Raw genomic sequence first — 14,999 nt, 5'->3', positions numbered from 1 at the left:
ATGTGTACCAAGAAGGTACACGTTACTGAGAAGAAAAAAAAATAATCTTGGAACCCTTTTATACTGTTGCAGGAATTAAAAATGGTGCAACCGTTATGGAACACAGTACGGAGGTTCCTCAAAGAGCTTTTAAAAAGAACTACCATATAATCCAGCAATCTCACATCTGAGTATACAACCACAGGAATTCAAAACGGGATCTCAAAGAGATATGTGCATATCTCTGAGATCCCGTTTTGTTCAGAAGCATTAGTCACATGCCCCTGTGAATAACTGTTCACTGCAGCATTATTCACAGTAGCCAAAAGGTGGAAGAAACCCAAGGGTACAGCAGATAAACGGATAAAGAAAATGTGTTACATACATTCAACCGAGTACTATGCAGCCTTAGATAAGGAAGGAAATCCTGTTACATGCTACAATATGGATGAACCTTGAGGACGTTATGCTTAAGTGAAATAAGCCATTCACAGAATGGCAAAGTATGATTCCATAGATATGAGGTATCTGAGTAGTCAAAAGCACAGAAAGAGAAACTGTAAACGTGGCGGCCAAGAGCTGGGGGGAGAGGGAAGAAGAATTAGTGTTCAAGGGGTAGAGAGTTTCCGTTTTGCAAGATAAAATTTTAGAGTGCTCTGTTACACAACAGTGTAAATACACTTAACACTATCGAATTATACACTTTTAAACGGTTAAATATGTGACGTGTTTTTAACCACCATAAAAAAAAAATCTTTGAAAGCACATGAGAAAAGAAAAAGATGCCAAAGACAGGTAAATTTTAAAAGAAGATCTATATGGCGAGGGAACCAATGAGAAATGGGGAAAAGAGAGAGGAAAAACACCAGTCAAATCAACAGTCCATTTATTTAGCTCAGAGTCAACACTGCAGGTGTGGCACTGGGGCAGGAACAGGAATCCATAAAGCTGCTGGGACCCCAACTCAGAAGATGAATCTGGCCAACCTCAGGCCAATCCCTTCACTCCAGGTGCTTCCCTCTCTGTGAAACGGAGACAATCTGCACTGTCCTGTACAGAGCTCCAGAGAGGATCAGGGAGACTGGCGTCTAAAGGGCCTGGCGAGGCACGACCCATTTCACAGACGTAAGGTACCGTGATCCTTAGAGGAACTGCTTCCCTCTGAGGACGAGATACTGCTCAGGGCCAAGCTGGAGGCCTGCATCTTGTAAACCCACAAAAGCATCCAGGAACCAAACTCCGCAGTGTCCTGCCCAACTTCAGCCTGGCACCATTCAACACAAAAGGACAGAGTCAGGCACGGCCTTTTACACAGAAATCACATGCCCTAGTTCTCGACAACTGTAGTTACAGGCAAGACAGCTTTTGAAAGGGAGAGAAGAAAAGAAAATACCAGCCTGGACCTGGCAGTGAATTGGGGGGTTCAGGGTAAAACACACACCCAGAGTTCTTAGTGGTGGTCAGACTAAACAAGTGACTGGATAGCCAGACCAAACAGCTTTCTGGCCACTTCATTTCGCCCTCTAATTTAATGAGCTGCTCATTAAGCACTAGAAGCAGGTCACAGGGAACCGAGCTACTGGCACCTGGCCAGTTGGGCTGACAGGTGATGAGGGAAGAGGACACAGGGGCCACACTCCAGCCCCAAAGGCCTCCAGATGCCATGCATGGCCAGCCCCACCACACACCTTGACCCGCCGTTGCTTCGAGGGGATGTTTTCCTGTACCTCTGTTCTTTCTACAAAGTTGTATTTCTGCCACTGACTCCCTCGCTGGGGAAGCTCCATGTCCCTACCTTTTGGTTCTCCAGCTGGGATCATCACCCAAATGAGGGAGCAGCACAGTCCTGGGCAGGAATCCCAGCTCCAACTATTGACACCAATTTGATCTAGAATTAATTATTTAATGCCCCAGGCTTCCATTTCCTCATCTACAAAATTTAACAATAATACCCTCACCTCATCTAGAGTAGCTACAAATAATAGCATTATTTCCATATTAAAAGGCCGCATAGCACAGGGAGATCAGCTCAGTGCTTTGTGACCGCCTGGAGGGGTGGGACAGGGAGAGTGGGAGGGAGGGAGACGCAAGAGGGAAGAGATATGGGAATATATGTATATGTATAACTGATTCACTTTGTTATAAAGCAGAAACTAACACACCATTGTAAAGCAATTATACTCCAATAAAGATGTAAAAAAAAAGGCCTACTAGGGGGCTTCCCTGGTGGTGCAGTGGTTGAGAGTCCGCCTGCCGATGCAGGGGACGCAGGTTCGTGCCCCGGTCTGGGAAGATCCCACATGCCGCGGAGCGGCTGAGCCCGTGCGTCTGGAGCCTGTGCTCCGCAACGGGAGAGGCCACAACAGTGAGAGGCCCGCGTACCGCAAAAAAAAAAAAAAAAAAAAAAAAAGAGGCCTAATAAAGCACCTATCACATAGTAAGTACTGAATAGTAGCTACTATTATTGATAGCTACTATTAATATTTATTACTCTAATAATGATAGTGATATTAGCAACAGCATATGTGCTGTCTCTTAGTCAAATATGAAGAAAAGAGGGACTTTTTCTGTTGAAACCCCAAGGTTACAACCATGATGAGAGCAGTAACCTATCCTCACAAGAGCAACACCCCAGATATGCTCAGCTGAGGCCTTGGTGCTTTCTACCTGAGCAGGAAGGTGAAGGAAGAGAAGAGGCCTGGGGATACTGAATGCCAGGCCTGAAGCCAAAGGTGTGATGCGTTTTGCATGTTCTCACGAAACCAACTGGAGAACTGCATTCAGGCCACATGCCCACCACTTCTAGACCTCTATGACTCTCTGAGCCTCAGTTTAATCTAGAAAATGAAGGAAACGTGACCCCTACTTCGCAGCTTATTATGAACATTAAATGAACTCATGTGAAAGTGACTCATTTCTATGTCTATGAAAAACAGTATTGCTGTATTTAATAGTAGTTTCAACAAATTCCACTTAACAATAAAAAATGATGAAGGACTGGGAGGGCCAAAGCAGTGAAAATATTATTTTAGTAGGTTGATGAACTGCTTAGAGAAACAGAAGCAAACACCCTAATTTTCTTCCCAAAATTGCTGTCATTGAATTGAGGTCTCTGTTGCTCAGATGAACTGACTGAAAGTAAAACTGGCAAAAAGCAAAATGAAGCTCCCAATATCTATATGTTTTCCACTGAGGTGAGTAGATTCTTCTAGAAGACAAAGAGCTCAAACCAGGCTGCATTCAGGATGACCAATCCAGCCACCTCCGACTCCAATTCTCTCCAAAAAGTCATGACAATTTGCTTGACCAATCCCAACCCTACCTTCGAAACGCACAAATCTAATTTCCTCTGTTTCATGACAGAGCACATGGGCAAATTCCTTCACAGTGATCAGAAGACAACTTAATTTTTATTCCATCTCTGCTCCGTGTACCCCAGACTCCAAAAGCAACAGGTTGGAAAGTTGATCAAATTCTACTCTAGAGTACCAGAAATGGCAGAAGAGAACCCACACACATGTCCAGAGCCTAAAGCAAACCAACCAAGGAAATTCTGTTGAAATCCCACATTTGTTCTTAAAAATTTAAGTAGATCCTCTTTATGTACCACAAAAAAACTTCACTTTTTAAATGCGTTGGGCCAATTATCAGCTAATTACTAATACTGAACCTTTTCACTAAAATCTTTGAATAAAAAAGATACTTCACCAGTCTCTCTCATTCCCTGGCAGAACCCACACAACCTCAAGGGTAAGGTGTCTCAGTTTGAGAAGCAGCAGGTCATAAGAGAGGGAGGGTGGTAGCCCTCCAGCCATCCTATATCCATTTTACCTTGGTCTTTAATCGAGATCAACCACCTAACTCAGAACAGCTCCCCTGGACCGTACAGGGGTCTTGCAAAGAGTGCAGCCATCCATTTTGGTACCTCCAGTACTTTCTAAAAGGGCGGACGCCTGAGTTCCGGCTCCATACAGCCCCACCTCCAGCCACTCACCCGGATCCGACGCATGGCAGCCACAATCTCCACTCTGCTGTTGGGCCTCGGCACGTCCAGGCTTCCGACATACTGTGGGGAAAGAAGCAAACACTCACTGAGAAGAGGGATGGCAAATGTCCCTAATCACAGAATGTTAGGGCTGGAAGGACTTTGGAAGTCATCAAGTTCATCTTCCCATTTTACAGATGAGGAAATTAAGAGCCAAAAGGATGTCTTGAGACTATTTCTAACTTTATAAGAAGCAAAACAAGAAACTGCTTCCTTTTCATCTCATTCTTAATCAGAGATGCAGCCAAGGACTGTGTTTAAACAAGCAGCCTTCCGAAACAGAAAGAGCTGGGTATGAAGAATCTCCCACCACTATCTTTGGGGCAGGCTACTTTGCCTTTGTCTCAATTTCCTCATCTGTAAGATGGGATTTCAGTAAAGATAAAATGAGCTAAGGTATAAATCTCTTACACAAATCTGGTCTGCATGCATTAAAGCCGTCCAAAAGAATAAGAAAGATGAATATCTACTTTTTTAAATTAATGGAACTTCATTGAGTTAGCCCTGGAGACCTCACACATTTGAGTAATTTCCTAAATGGAGAAAAAGAATGGACTAGTTATGTATTAAAAAACTTAACTTGATCAAACTTTTAAGTTAATTTTAAAACCAAACGACATACAGGTTGTCTAATGCTGCATATAATTTCTTGCTGTACACTATTCAAATAATGCAGATATATGCAGAATAAAAGAATAAAGTCCCCCACTGTCAACAGTCTGATGTACATCTCTTTTTGTATATTAATGGACATATATATATATATTCACAGACACCCAGAGGAATTTCTTTTATGTAAAAAGTTCATACTACGCACGTTGATTTTTTAAACTTTATTAAATATAACTTGGACATCTTTCTCCACCACTGCATACAGGTCTATCACATTACATGTGATGGCTCCCCTGATGACTGATGGACGCTTACCCTAGGGCACTATTACAAAATTGCTTCCACAAACCTCCTTATCTACACACCTTTGAGCTCATCCAAGTAGGATGATGAGCTACAAGTGGGATTGCCGGATCAAAATTATAGATTATTTCTAGATAACATTACTTAGCAGGATGAAACTAGAAAAGAGGACAACCCAACATTTATTAAGCACCATCCCATTCCACACTGACCCACTGGAATTTATCTTTCCTTTTTACACACACATGTAAAATAGCCCAGAGGATATCCTAGAAATTAACAGCTCCAGGATAATTTAAAAGTCTACGCAACCAAAGATTGCATTAATAGAAGATAAGAGCAGGACAGTCATTTCTACAGAAAACATATTTCCTGTGGTTACGGGAATAAAAGGTTCTTCCTAAAATTTGGAGTTAAGGCTGGCCCCAGTGAGGAGGGTTTCAAAAACTAAATACTGGGAAAGGATTTCCCCTAGTACTGATCCCCGGTTTGTGCTAACACACTAAAGATCAAGATTCCCAGCAGCCTGTAGGAAGTCTGGGCCCCAGATGGACAGCCTGACCACAGCAGGTAAACAAAGCCCCCTGGATCTAAGGATCTAAGCATGCTGTCAGCTTTAACCATGGCTGGCGTTTCTGCCCTCTGAGCTCTGCTGGGGCCCCACCGTTTGTCAGCATGTCAGTGACCCACATAGCCAGGAATGACGTGAGGCCGGGTTTGTGACTGCCCAACTTCAAAGCACCCCCCCACCACCACCACCAGGAGCAGTTTCCGTGCCCCCTCTCCTTAGCGCTGCACGCCTGATGGCTCCTGCCCTGAACTCTGAGCAGTCAGGGCTGACTTGGCAACCAGACCTTCAGGGCTTGTGTTCCCTCTGGCATCACATGAGAGCCTGGATCTCAAGACCGAGCAAGGTCACCCATTACAGGCAAACCTGAAGGACTGAACGGTCCTCCCACGCTGATCCCTGCAAAACCCCAGGAAAGGGCCTGCTACCCAGTGAGGTCCACAACTGGGCCTGATTGCAGACGCCCAGATGGGTCCCATCCCCATCCCTTCTCAAGAAGGGGCACCGCTGGACTGAGAATCCCAAAGCATTCGGGGTACAGTGAGGATGGAAGCAACACGGACAGAATGGAGAGGCAGCTTTCTAGCTCTGGACAAGGTTTCCTAACAAGGGAGTAGCATCCTGCCTGTGAGGTGAGGACACCCAACATCTTCATGCTATTAGTGCCTCCTTGACGTCATCAGCCAAGCTCGTACATGTGCACGCATACACCACACACCTTCACACACACACATCAGTGCACACACATTCACACACCTCATGTGCCACGTGCATACACATGACTGATCACCTCTCTCTCTCACACACACACACACACACACCCCACACAAAGCATGCACACGGTCATCCCACACTCACTAACACATCCCACTTGTATTCACACCACACACTCACTCATCCTCCTTCCCAATCATGTGAAGAAAATCACAAATCTGCCTTTCTGAGGAGAGTCTGGAGCAGATAACCCATCCTTACCATAGCTGTACCTTACGGTTATTCAAGGAGATTAAAAGGAAACACGAAGTAGGGATCAAAAGCCAAATACCACACTAATCATGAACCAAAAAACAGTGACAATTTCAGGGAAGCAGGGGAGGGGTCAGAAGTCCCACTCCTCAGGGCAAAACCAGAGAGTACGATAAGTGATTACTGCCGTTATGTACGTGTATAACAAAAAAAACCAAAAACGTATCTCGATACCTAAACATTACCACCTCCACAACTAGCTTCAGTCCATTCTGAGGCTCCATTCTGGGCACAGTGTAAGACACAGTCGTAGACCAGACCCACCTGAAAGGTGGTTCATACAACCACTCAAGTTTAAAAATATCAGGGCCTGCTTCCTTTTCATTACCACCTAGAAAGAAAAAAAAAAAAAAAACTAGAAGGGAGATGCAAATTGTACTAAGTAACCAACATATGAGATTTATCCAAGTCAGTTTTTTTTTTTTTTTTTTTTGGTTGCATTGGGTCTTCATTGCTGCACATGGGCTTTCTCTAGCTGCAGTGAGCAGGGGCTACTCTTCGTTGCGGTGCGCGGGCTTCTCATTGCGGTGGCTTCTCTTTGTTGAGGAGCACGGGCTCTAGGCGCACGGGCTTCAGTAGTTGTGGCTCACGGGCTCTAGAGCACAGGCTCAGTAGTTGTGGTGCACGGGCTTAGTTGCGCTCCGCGGCATGTGGGATCTTCCCGGACCTAGACTCGAACCCATGTCCCCTGCACTGGCAGGCAGATTCTTAATCACTGTGCCACCAGGGAAGCCCTATCCAAGTCAATTTTATCTGTGCCTTCCTCTTCCAATGGAAGAAGAAGGCATGTGAGTGCCTTCACATGCAGGATGCTATTCACAGAATAAGCAGAAGTTAAGGGTAAATAAGGTTAACCAACAGACTTCAGATATTCTTTGTTAAGTTCCCAGAAAACCTCACCTTTGGTGCTAGGTTAACACCTCATGAAGTTTTTTTGTTGTTGGTTTGTTTTTTGTGGGGTTTTTTTTCCCCCATTTTCTTGGTTCCACCCTATTTTCTGGAGATTAACTTCTAAAGACAGTGATAAACTCAACTGTAGTGTTTCCTGGTACATGAATCACAGTAAAAGCAGCAAGACATAACAGCTTAACACAGTCACAAATATCATCGCCACCCATCGGCTTGTTAGACTTTCTGCCCTCGCCCTTGTCAAGGAACTCCCTTTATTTACAAGGTTTCTGTCACGTGTTTCCAGAGACCAGGAAAAAGCTTATGTGTGAATCAAAAATAAATGCATCAGATGACTCTGCTTGTGATAATGTTGGAGAAACTGGTATCCTCAGACTAGGCCTCCAACAAACTCTGGACAAGATACAAAGAAATAACTGCATAGAATGTACAAAGAATAAACTATGGATACATATAAACTATGGACATTAGTTAATTATAGTTTATCAATATTGCCTCATCGATGGTAACAAATGCACCACACTAACGCAAGATGTTAATAATGGGAAACTGGGGGTGGGGGGGGCTGGGTTGAGCGGGTATATGGGAACTCTGTCCTCACTACCCAATTTTTCTGTAACCGTAAAACCAGTCTAAAAGAATTAAGTCTGTTAATTGAAATAATAAAAGTAACTTTGAAGGCACCGGAGAGAGACCAAAAACAGGCAGAGACTGGCAGGGAATCAACCCTTAAAAGGAGGGAACCACACTAGGTGAGACCTGGTTTGTGCAATTTTGCCCAAGAGCACAATCCCCCAAGTGCTGCCTTGGCTGCCTGGAGCTTAGGCCAAAAGACTCACTCAGACGGCCTGGGGAGTTGGTCACTAGAGCCTGAAAGTGAGCAGAAACTTCTGACAGAAAAGGAGCCCCTATGGTGCATAAATCCCACTCAGGTCCTGGATGACCCCACCAACTGCACATGTGCAAAGGAGGCTCCCAAGAGTCCAGCAGAAGGTGGCAGCTGCTCACCTCAGCACAGGCAGATTTAGGATTTAAGACCAGCCACATTAACTGTCCTTAAGAACAAAAATCTACACTCTTCAGAAGGAGACAGCAGAATCTTCTGTCATGGGCTATAAAAACCCCACTGACTAGCCAATGCAGGCAAGGCCCTGGGGAAAGACCACAGTGCCATATTCTCCTGGGGTAAAAGGACAAGGCCCCCATAAATGGGCACAATGTAAAGGTCCCTGGATCTCTGCATTCCCATCTTGCATCTCTCTGAAAACCACTCAGTGCTACAGCCTCAGCCCAGAGCACATCCATGCAAGGTTCAGGAGGATACCCGTCCTGTAACAGAGATTGACAATGAGGCCTAAAGCAGTTGGCAGGTGGCAGGGAAGGGGCCTGTCCTCCCCCCAGCTCCTGGGCCCCAGTCCAGGACCCTCCCCACTGCCTGCTTTCTTATTAACTCTCTCCCTTCGGGTCCCCAACCTGGCCTGGTTTTTATTCCATCACCCTGCCTACCTTCTCATATCCTTCAGGTCTCCTGGCCACACTGAGTTCTCCCTCCAAAAATACACAGAAGCTGTAGAAAATCTGATAACGCTGCTTGTATCTAGAAATCACCAGCTGCGATGGGCCCATCTGAGTTAGTCCCTTAACCAATCCTCTGTCCTGATACCTGCTAAAAACTTGAAACCATAGGTGCAGACAGTTTCCCAAAAGGAACCTTAGGAATCATGTCCAAGGTTATGTCACAGAAGAAAGATTAAGTAAGAACATATGAAAAGCATTTAGCACAGCTGGGTATCCTGCCAGTGCTTAATAAACATTCACCACTATGACTCTATCTAAAGTTACTCTTTTTCACATGCTGTATCCTTCCCAGCATTTAACATGGTCTGCACTTAGGGGTTTGCCTCATTTACATGGTCGCTATCTGCCTTGCCCAGTAGAATGGAAACTCCTTGAAGGCGGAGACCTTGCCCTCATATTCCCGCATTCCCAGCCCTTAGAACAGGGCCTGGCAGAGTAAGACTCAAGTATCTGCTGAATGAGTGCGGGGGTAACTGCAGCCCGCAGAAGTGACCTGCCCAAGGACACAGTTCATGGCAGAACCGGCAGAGAAAAGCCCGTTCTCCCCACTCCAGGCCAGCGCGACCGCTCCAACAGGAAAGTTCCTCCCTGCCTGCAGAAACTGCTCTCGGGGCACAGCTGAGCGTCCTGCTGAGCAGGATTATGAATGTGACCTGGGTGAAAGTTCTCGCCTCATTTAGCATCGAACAAAGCAGCATTAAGTGCAGCAGCAGCAGTGGCCCCAGATTCCAGGGCACGCACTCAGCCAATGACCTTCTACTAAATGCTCTGGGGGAGGGAACCGAAAAGAGAAAAGTTGCCTCGGGGTGCCCCACACCCCACTTCTGCAGCCTGCTCTGTTCTCCAGGTGCTGAGGTTTGCAGGAGGGGGAGTGGGGACTTAGAAGTACCCATATGGACATTTACCAGTGTTCTTAGCACCGCCTGCAACAAGACAGAAGCCTCAGTGCAGGTTCCCCTCTCCCCACGCCTCCCCCTAACCGTCCCCAACACCCACACACCAGAAAAGCTTCCAAAATGCTTGAAATGCAGCTGCACACCATGTCTTTATTTATTTGTAGTCTAAGAGGAATGAAGCACTTATATTTCTTCCTCTCTCTCCCAGCCCATGTGAAAAAGAAAGTACTATTTGAAGGCCATCTGATGCGACTGTGTCACCATTGATCAGGGGCTCAGCAGGGGGGCGATGAATGTGCCGGAGATCACAGAAGAATCCTTCCTGCTCTTCAACATTAAGGGGTTGGGTGCAAAATAAATAATTGTGGTGACTTGTCTTTATGCTAATGCCTTGCAATTCTCTAAAAGGCACAGAGGGTAAGACTGAACCATGCAACGTGCCCATGGAGAGGCTGCCTCTTTGGGTTCTTTTAGTCTCCATTAGCAAAAGCTTACATGGGTTGGCTTAATCATTTTTCTTTATTATGAGGACTCTGAATGATAGAGCAAAGAGGAGAGAAAAAAGCAGCAAGACAGAAACCTGTTCTAGTCTTTCAACTATTAGCTCTTGAATGAAAGCCTCTGCTTCACAATTAAGATCTCTCGCTTACACAACAGATGCAGGCATGGGGCAGGGCTAGGGTTGCATCCTGGTCAGAGAGTGCTTTCTGCTGTTGCTTGTATTTTTTTTTTTTTTTTACATCTTTATTAGAGTATAATTGCTTTACAACGGTGTGTTACTTTCTGCTTTATAACAAAGTGAATCAGTTATACACACACATATGTTCCCATATCGCTTCCCTCTTGCATCTCCCTCCCTCCCACCCTCCCCATCCCACCCCTCTAGGTGGTCACAAAGCACCCAGCTGATCTCCCTGTGCCACGCGGCTGCTTCCCACTAGCTATCTATTTTACGTTTGGTAGTCTATATATGCCCATGCGACTCTCTCACTTTGTCACAGCTTACCCTTCCCTCTCCCCATAACCTCAAGTCCATTCTCTATTAGGTCTGTGTCTTTATTCCCATCTTACCCCTAGGTTCTTCATGACATTTTTGTTTTTTTCTTAGATTCCATATATATGTGTTAGCATACGGTATTTGTCTTTCTCTTTCTGACTTACTTCACTCTGTATGACAGACTCTAGCTCCATCCACCTCACTACAAATAACTCAATTTCGCTTCTTTTTATGGATGAGTAATATTCCATCGTATGTATGTGCCACATCTTCTTTATCCATTCATCCAATGATGGACACTTAGGTTGCTTCCATCTCCTGGCTATTGTAAATAGAGCTGCAATGAACATTGTGGTACATGACTTTTTTGAATTATGGTTTTCTCAGGGTATATGCCCAGTAGTGGGATTGCTGGGTCATATGGTAGCTCTACTTGTAGTTTTCTAAGGAACCTCCATACTGTTCTCCATAGTGGCTGTATCAATTTACATTCCCACCAACAGTGCAAGAGGGTTTCCTTTTCTCCACACCCTCTCCAGCATTTATTGTTTCTAGATTTTTTGATGATGGCCATTCTGACTGGTGTGAGATGATATCTCATTGTAGTTTTGAGTTACATTTCTCTAATGATTAATGATCTTGAGCATTCTTTCATGTGTTTGTTGGCAATCTGTATATGTTCTCTCGAGAAATGTCTATTTAGGTCTTCTGCCCATTTTTGCATTGGGTTGTTTGTTTTTTTGTTATTGAGCTGCATGAGCTGCTTGTAAATTTTGGAGATTAATCCTTTGTCAGTTGCTTCATTTGCAAATATTTTATCCCATTATGAGGGCTGTCTTTTCGTCTTGTTTATGGTTTCCTTTGCTGTGCAAAAGCTTTGAAGTTTCATTAGGTCCCATTTGTTTATTTTTGTTTTTATTTCCATTTCTCTAGGAGGTGGGTCAAAAAGGATCTTGCTGTGATTTATGTCATAGAGTGTTCTGCCTATGTTTTCCTCTAAGAGTTTGATAGTTTCTGGCCTTACATTTAGGTCTTTAATCCATTTTGAGCTTATTTTTGTATATGGTGTTAGGGAGTGTTCTAATCTCATACTTTTACATATACTTGTCCAGTTTTCCCAGCACAACTTATTGAAGAGGCTGTCCTTTCTCCACTGTACATTCCTGCCTCCTTTATCAAAGATAAGGTGAACAACCTGTGTGTGTTTATCTCCGGGCTTTCTATCCTGTTCCATTGATCTATATTTCTATTTTTCTGCCAGTACCATACTGTCTTGATTACTGTAGCTTTGTAGTGTACTCTGAAGTCAGGGAGCCTGATTCCTCCAGCTCCATTTTTTGTTCTCAAGACTGCTTTGGCTATTCGGGGTCTTTTGTGTTTCCATACAAATTGTGAAAGTTTTTGTTCTAGTTCTGTGAAAAATGCCATTGGTAGTTTGATAGGGATTACATTGAATTTGTAGATTGCTTTGGGTAGTAGAGTCATTTTCACAATGTTGATTCTTCCAATCCAAGAACATGGTATATCTCTCCATCTATTTGTATCACCTTTCTTTCATCAGTGTCTTATAGTTTTCTGCATACAGGTCTTTTGTCTCCTTAGGTAGGTTTATTCCTAGATATTTTATTCTTTTTGTTGCAATGGTAAATGGGAGTGTTTTCTTAATTTCACTTTCAGATTTTTCATCATTACTGTATAGGAATGCCAGAGATTTCTTTGCATTAATTTTGTATCCTGCTGCTTTACCAAATTCATTGATTAGCTCTAGTAGTTTTCTGGTAGCATCTTTAGGATTCTCTATGTATAGTATCATGTCATCTGCAAACAGTGACAGCTTTACTTCTTCTTTTCCGATTTGGATTCCTTTTATTTCCTTTTCTTCTCTGACTGCTGTGGCTAAAACTTCCAAAACTATGTTGAATAAGAGTGGTGAGAGTGAGCAACCTTGTCTTGTTCCTGATCTTAGAGGAAATGGTTTCAGTTTTTCACCATTGAGGATGATGTTGGCTGTGGGTTTGTCGTATATGGCCTTTATTATGTTGAGGAAAGTTCCTTCTATGCCTACTTTCTGCAGGGTTTTTATCATAAATGGGTGTTGAATTTTGTCAAAAGCTTTCTGTGCATCTATTGAGATGATCATATGGTTTTCCTCTTTCAATTTGTTAATATGGTGTATCAGGTTGATTGATTTGCATATATTGAAGAATCCCTGCATTCCTGGGATAAACCCCACTTGATCATGGTGTATGATGATCCTTTTAATGTGCTGTCGGATTCTGTTTGCTAGTATTTTGTTGAGGATTTTTGCATCTATGTTCATCAGTGATATTGGCCTGTATTTTTCTTTCTTTGTGACATCCTTGTCTGGTTTTGGTATCAGGGTGATGGTGGCCTCGTAGAGTGAGTTTGGGAGTGCTTCTCCCTCTGCCATATTTTGGAAGAGTTTGAGAAGGATAGGTGTTAGCTCTTCTCTAAATGTTTGACAGAATTCGCCTGTGAAGCCATCTGGTCATAATTATCAGATCAGAAATAAATGAAAAAGAAATGAAGGAAACAATAGCAAAGATCAATAAAACTAAAAGCTGGTTCTTTGAGAAGATAAACGAAATTGATAAACCATTAGCCAGACTCATCAAGAAAAAAAGGGAGAAAACTCAAATCAATAGAATTAGAAATGAAAAAGGAGAAGTAACAACTGACACTGTGGAAATACAAAAGATCATGAGAGATTACTACAAGCAACTCTATGCCAATAAAATAGACAATCTGGAAGAAATGGACAAATTCTTAGAAATACACAACCTGCCAAGACTGAATCAGAAAGAAATAGAAAATATGAATAGACCAATCACAAGCACTGAAATTGAAACTGTGATTAAAAATCTTCCAACAAACAGGAAGTGCTTTCCATACCTTCCAATTGGGATGCTTACTTAGACCGCTGGTTATTTCTGCTATGGGGGAAAAAAATAAAAAAGGAAAAGGGGGAAGCCAGGGCATAGTGAGAGGCAAAGAGAAACACTGACATTCCATGATAATGAAATCACCTGTGGATCAACCAAGCAAGCCAGGAATGGAGAGATGAACAAAGAACATGAGAAAATCATAGGGAAGTCAGACCCAATAGCTTAAGTGGCCTTAAAGGTCATGTGATCGAACGCTTCATTTTACAGAAGGGAAAACTGAGGCTCAAAGAGAAGAATATAGTTTGTGAGTGGCGGAATCAGAACAAATGTGGGTCTCCCTACCCTTCACTGAAACACTCATACTTCAATAGGAAATAAACCTTCAGGATGAACACAAGCCAGTGTGCCACAATAAGGCCTGGTTCACTACATTAAACTCAAATTGAGCTGGAGAAGTAAGCCTGTGTACGGACACCAGAATGATCATGAGGTCAAAAACAAACCAATGAAAAATTTTAGGGCATGAAGATTTTCCGAAAAAGGAAAAGGGATCACCATTTGATTCATTGAATGACACTGGGAATGGAACTGAAGATGTTTATTACGAAAATGGAGCAATGACACTGAAGGAGGAAAAAATAATCCCACTATTGGAAAGGACGAGGGAACTGAAGGAACACAGAGATGAGGAGACCCCAGGATGATGCTAGAGCGGAATTTCCCAGTACCAACACTCTGTACCTGCTAGATTCTAAGTATTTAAACTCTCCAAGCCTGTTTCATCCATAGAATATAGCTAGTATCTGTACCGCCTATAAGTCAAAGTTGTCGTAAGAATCAAAATTAGATAATGCAGACAAAAGTATTCTAGTTTTTAAAATATCATACAACCATAAAGAGATGATATTCTTTATATCGTTATGCTCTTCCTTTGTGGGCCAAAAAGACCCTGAAGATGCAGAACTTGTAGCTCTACAATAATCCTGTCTTGGATTCTCAAAGACTAATGACTCTGCACAAAACAAGGTGATTCAAAATGCCACAGAGTTAATGGGAGGATGGAATCTAGAATTCAACCCCAACAGGCTCAAACAGAAGGGAAGGGATGAACAGCATGAGCAGGGAGTGTCACCAGTGACCAAGCTACACAGACACTGACAGGCTCCCAAGGACCACCCCC

At 43.4% G+C, this 14,999-nt stretch overlaps 1 protein-coding gene across 4 annotated transcripts in view; it reads right to left on the bottom strand.

Annotated features, from left to right (window-relative positions):
• LOC136128358 (carboxyl-terminal PDZ ligand of neuronal nitric oxide synthase protein) overlaps positions 1-14,999 on the bottom strand; it is a 312,580-nt gene that overhangs the window by 227,495 nt on the left and 70,086 nt on the right. For all 4 annotated transcript variants that reach the window (XM_065884183.1, XM_065884175.1, XM_065884191.1 and 1 more), the window contains exon 2: positions 3,974-4,045. In XM_065884183.1, coding sequence (XP_065740255.1) covers positions 3,974-4,045 — 72 coding nt within the window. The remainder of the gene's footprint in view (positions 1-3,973; positions 4,046-14,999) is intronic.

The sequence above is a fragment of the Phocoena phocoena genome, chromosome 1 (genome assembly GCF_963924675.1).
Source record: "Phocoena phocoena chromosome 1, mPhoPho1.1, whole genome shotgun sequence".
Classification (NCBI taxonomy): domain Eukaryota; kingdom Metazoa; phylum Chordata; class Mammalia; order Artiodactyla; family Phocoenidae; genus Phocoena; species Phocoena phocoena.
This window is presented reverse-complemented; position numbering and strand designations above follow the sequence as displayed.